Source organism: Stegodyphus dumicola, chromosome 6, assembly GCF_044657685.1.
Source record: "Stegodyphus dumicola isolate Sdum_Otavi_A_Nest chromosome 6, ASM4465768v1".
Classification (NCBI taxonomy): domain Eukaryota; kingdom Metazoa; phylum Arthropoda; class Arachnida; order Araneae; family Eresidae; genus Stegodyphus; species Stegodyphus dumicola.
The window spans coordinates 19,291,670-19,297,669 of record NC_140773.1 but is presented as its reverse complement, the minus strand read 5'-3'; the positions used below and the strand labels follow the sequence as shown (position 1 = coordinate 19,297,669).

The window sequence follows — 6,000 nt, the reverse complement described above, 5'->3', positions numbered from 1 at the left end:
TAACACATGAGGGAAACTACAAAACCCTGGTGAAATGTCAGAAATCAAAGTTGAGTTGAAGCCCAGTGGTCTGTGGTTTCAGCCACATGATTACAGATCAGCACAAAGAAAATAAATGGTTAAAAATTAAAAAAAAAGTTCCACCTTCAGAAAGTAAATAATTATAATAATCCCATACTGTATAAAATAAATCCCAAATAAAATAAAAATAAGAAGAACAGCAGAATGTACATAATTTTACAAATATGATGCTTTATTATTCCTTTTAATCACCAGTTAAGAGTGGTGTTATTACTTCTATAAGAAAATTAGTGTACACTGTAAGAAAGTAAGATCGAATATTTTAAAACATTACTATTTTTTAGTACAATTTCAGAAATCTGTAAAAAGTATGAGTTTTGCTCAATTATTTCTGTGCTTATAATTATAAAATGCTAAGTGCTTATAATTATAAAATCAGAGAATCATTACAATGAAACAAAAAAACATTTCACAAATACATTTTTTATTTGAGACAAATGTTTACAGTGCTAAAATAAAACTGGTCTAATATTTATTTATCTGTACTGTACATTTGTAAGTCATTCAATAATAGATAACACTTTTCTGTTCATAATAAATTAAAATTTATTTGACAACAAATGTAATTTTAGCAATAAATACACTATTTTTAATATATAAAAGTTCTGAAACAACAAAAACATAAAATCTGAAACTGCCTTAGACTAGTTTGGACATAAAATGAGATTTTATAAAAGACTTTTGCTTTAAATATATTTCAAATCTAATAATGTTTTGGCATTGATAACAAATAATTGACTAGAATAAAGATCTCAAATAAAATAAAATAATAACAGAAACTAAATACCTTATTAAAAAGATTAAAAAGATTAATGGAAATATTTAAAACTGAATGAGAGTTTTTAGGATTGAAATGGTTTGCAATAAAAGGGCAAAATTATTTTTCTCAAGTTTAAAATAAATAATTTTAACTTCTATAAAAACTACATAATTTTTAAAAAATAATTTTTAAAATTATTTTAAGATATAACTAAATGTAAGCTATAAATTTTAAAATATAGGTTAAATACAAACCTAATATTATAATAACATGCATAAAAAACATCACTATATGATGGTTATCTGAATATAGGACATAAATTGCTTTGTATTAAGTTCTAACCCATATTCAGACAAAAAAAAATTAGAGTAACACTTGCTTTCATAAATAAACTTCTTTTAAAATGCATAGTATTTATAATTCTTACATGACATAAAATATCTTAATTTTTGTTCAGTAAACCTTAAGAAATAAATAACATATGAGATCACTTTTCATAATTATACAGGAATTCCAACAGAAAAAATTGAACACATATTTAAGAAGAAAAAATTGAAGTTTTGTTTAATTGACAGGGATATGGCATACACAATATCAATATTGCACAAATAATTTATGTTCCATCCTTTGCCATTTTTTAACAATCCGGGTTATTTTAATTCTGTGCTTTCTGTGATCTTAAGAAATCCAAAAGATTCAAAATCTCTAGAGCATCGGGATCACTGGACTAAAATAAAGAATCTTCAGTTAAGAAAGTAAAGAGATAAATATGAAATGCATGAATATTTTATAAACTTATATAAACTAATGGCAAGGTAACCAGTTTAAATATTACCAAACTTCATAACATAAAAAAACATCATTATTAACATTATGCTACCAATCATTCTAAATATTTTGCAGTTTTTAAAATTATAAGCATCCCTTTCTAAAAAATAATCTGCTAATATGGAAAGAAAGAGAGGATAACTTACTAATACACTTCATATTAAGAGTTAAAGACTACAAGTATAATACTTAAACTAGGCAGAATTTAGTATCAGACTACTAAATAAATTTTATTTGTACAACACTTTTTGATATTTAATTAAAATATCAAATTTCATTTAACAGATTAGTAAACTGAATGTTGGAATTACAAGAAAAATGGGGGCTAAAAGCACTCTGGAAATCAGTTACAGTTACAACATTTCAACTACAGTCATGTTCACTATCAGAAATCACATAACAATGATTATAGGAAATACTCAAATGCTTAAGAAGAGTAAATAATTTATTTCGCAGACATTTTTTATCTATTTTCTTTCATTTAGTGTAACTTCCTGTTAATGTTATTATAATGTATTGAAATAAAAGTCCCCCCCTCAACCTGAAGACTATAGAATTCTGAAATCGTAAATGTTTCGTCACCCAAGATATAAAACTCCTTAAACTAACTGAAAAAAACTGCTTTGCTTTAATATTTGATTCTAATAATTATTGAACCAATTCTTTTAAAATTCCAAAGCATACATAGATACTGTTACGTTATTTTCTTTCTTCAATTCACATTCGCACGGCAGATTTGGAGTGAATAACAATGACAGCACTTGTTGGAGTATCGAAATACACTTTATTTAACAATATTAATCAGGACAGCTCCAAAGTCACGTTTTACAGTCGTCAAAGATCTACTATAAACTCTCTGGAACAATCAGCAACACATCCATCAGGTTATCAAGCTATAACGGTGGAGAGAGCTTCACTGCACAACACCAGAGTACAGCTCCTGACTCTGCTTGGTCGTTCTCGGAACTCCATGCACTCTCAAGACTCTCCACATTACAACTTGCAATGCACTCGACGACACACAAAGCACAGCTCCTGACTCTTCGGTTCAGTCATTTCTGAAGCTCAACACACTCTCTCGATGATGCACTAACCGCGATACACTAAGAGATGCTTTCGATGCACTCGACGACCCACTCGGCACTCATTGACCGACTGTCAACTCAATGGACTCCACACGAACTAACTAACTGACTGAATACTAACACTACACATACCAGCAGGGTTTATATAGCTTTTGGCTTGTGTTCCAGAACATTCTGGGCTAAACCGGTAAGAATTTATTCCAGAAGGTTCTCCATCGTTCCATGGCACATTGCTAATTTTGTCACCAAATGGGCAATTTCTTGTCAAATGTGACAACCCTGCCTTCCTTTGTCCTTTTCTAGCAACCCTAAACCTGCTTTGCAAGGAAGCTATCTATCTTACTGTGCCTGGACATTTGGTAACAATGTAAAGTTTCATTTTAAGAATCTGCTTATATGTACTAAAACTGCATAAAATGTGTATAACTTATACTACACCAGTCTCTTTTAAAACACAGTTGTTAACTTCTTACATAGATTAAAAGTTCTTTAAAAAATGAATATATAGCTTAGAATAAAAGGGAAGTTTATGCATCAGAAACAAACACCTTATTATATTTTCATCATATTTTAAAAGTCATCAAATATTTCTCAAATGGAACGACTTCATTAAGGTTTAGAAATAATTTTTTTTAACATTTAAACCTAACAACATAAACAGAGTAAAAAAAAAAAATCTACTAAATATTTATTAAATTTTTTTATAAACATAGAATACATTTTAAATAACATAACTTGAGCTCATTCCAGCATACTATTGGTACTCATCCATGCAGTGGAGTAGCGACCATAACTGGCGCCCGGGGCAAAATACTGTTTTGGCACCCCTTGAAAAAAACACGGTCATATGATGAAAATCTTGTTTGGAGACCATTTGGCACCCCTCTATGAGCAGTACCCGGGGCATCATACACCTCTTTGCCACCCCCCTCACGACACCACTGCATCCATGATATGGAAATAAGTTTTATGATGAGTATAATCATCCATGAAAATTAGCAGCTTATGACTGATAGTTTGCATGTAAAAGAACAACTTACCATGGAGTCGAATAACATATCAGATTGATCATCAAAATTGGGCATCAAACTAAAGTCCAGGCGAACTGCTTCCTGGTGAGGTGGGTTGGAAACAACAACATTCTCAGTCTTTGGGATGTAACCATCCTTAACAACAGTAATACGATATTCACCTGGAGTCAATAATCGCCAATATTCACCTCCACGAACTGTAAAATAAAAATGTAATTATTTATCATAGCTTTATTAGAGTATTACATAAAACAAAACTGTTACAAAACATACTAATGATAAATCTTGTATAATTAAATACTGCATACACTTCTTGTGATGAGTGATATAATTAATATATCAGTAAACTATTATTACTGTTATGCAGACTGTAATTCATAATGTAATAAAATTAATCTTCTTAGATACCACATATTAAACATTTCCATGTATGTGCATGGATAATAAAACGACAAGAAATAAATAAAATTTCCTGAAATTTATTACACAGCACACCTTTAGATACTCCAGATACCATAAGAGGATAAAGTGAATATTGAGCTAAAATGAATTACACAATTTTTTTAAGTGTTCTTATGGTATTTAGAGTATAAATATGTTTATAGCATACATATTCTAGTATATTAAGTTTCCAGAACCCTAAAAAAGCTAAAACAATCTCCATGCTGGTCCATTAATGGCAGAACAATAAAAATCAAAGAATACTTGCAATTTAAGCTTGGTTCAAGGCCTAGCAAATGGGTTGCCTGCATGGGAGCTTTTCTAGCTTTTCCCATGTATATGCCAGTTTTATTTGAAACATCCTTCACTTAGGCATATCCAGTCTAACCAGTATACCTTAGTTAAAAATAATGAACTTTTTAAAAGTGCTAGCCACCACTGAACCAACTGTGTGTTACAACCATTTCGCAGACCTAGCCTCTGTGCTGTTAGTTTTGACTGATTAGCATAATGGTTGTAAAGGTTTTATTGCCAAACAATTCTATGTTGTGAAACGATGGTTTATGTCCTTAACCTAACTTCTGCATCAACCTTTACCAACTTCATTTTTCTGCAGCTTTTGTGTATTTCTAATTCACATTTTTATTTCATTGCAATGAATAATCATGGCTTCTCTCATTGAGGCTTTAATTTCAGGGTACATTATGGCTAATAAAAGACTTTTATCCAGGCTACTAAAAATTTTACCGTAGCATTTAAACTGTTTTGCTTTCTTACTATATCTAAGCCTTCACAAGAATGGAAAAAATCAAGACCATACTGCAGTTACTTTAATCTTTTTATACAGGGCAAAAAAAATTTTATGACGTTAATGTAACTGTTTTGCTACTTTTACCGAGTGTGTGTGTATTCATCGAAAATACATATCTAATATTCCCCTCTTGAGTTCATAATTTGATTAAGTGTTTAGGTGAAAAGGCCTAACTTTTGGCATATTCTGGTGCTGACATACCTTTCTCATTAATACTAATCACTTCTAGCTGTTATAAAAGTGAATAATGTGAATCTCTCTGTAATTTGTATGATATAGTAACTGTTCCAGTTCCCTTGTAATGTTAATGAGAATATTGAAATAGCACAAGAATTAACAACACATGCATTGTACATAAGAAACGTTCCTTTAAAGTACTGCAACAGTTTAGAGAAATATATGGATGATATAAAAGTAGAAAAAATTAAATAACACCTTAAACACAGTAATAGTTTGAATATTTCCAAGTCATTTCACCTGCTATTAATTAATTTAATTTAATACAATCAACTCTTAGTACAGGAATATTGAAGAAAAAATTAAAATTTGTCTTTCATAACCAAAACTAACTCAAAATAGATAAAATTTGCAGACTTGTCAATTGATAGGCCGAAGGTTACATTAAATAGCAGACATTCTTCATCTGCATTTAAAGAATACCATGGGGTGAGACTCCAATTGCCTTGAAGTTTTGGATATTAGCAGAAAACAGTTATTTTTTTTTTTAAATCTTGAAATATACTGGTATACAAAACAAACAGTAGGCATAAATATACTTCACTTGAAAAACTAAACTATCTTATAACTGAAATTTCATTTTATTTTACTTTCTTATAGATAGAAAATCTGCATTATTTTAATCAAAATTTTATATTCCTGTATTATATTCAAACTTTTTCATCCAAGTTTCTTATATAATAGGAATTAGGTGCAAAACAAGTAAAAAAGCATATAATCAAGACT

General features: G+C 29.7%; 1 protein-coding gene across 1 annotated transcript in view; it reads right to left on the bottom strand.

Moving 5' to 3' along the window:
• Nucleotides 1-484: 484 nt before the first annotated feature.
• Nucleotides 485-6,000, bottom strand: part of LOC118184077 (carboxypeptidase E-like) — a 47,201-nt gene continuing 41,685 nt past the window's right edge. The window contains exons 8-9 of the mRNA XM_035353720.2: nt 3,795-3,982; nt 485-1,568 (exon numbers count right to left, since the gene is read on the bottom strand). Of these exons, the coding sequence (XP_035209611.1) occupies nt 1,497-1,568; nt 3,795-3,982 (260 nt within the window). The 3' untranslated portion in view covers nt 485-1,496. The remainder of the gene's footprint in view (nt 1,569-3,794; nt 3,983-6,000) is intronic.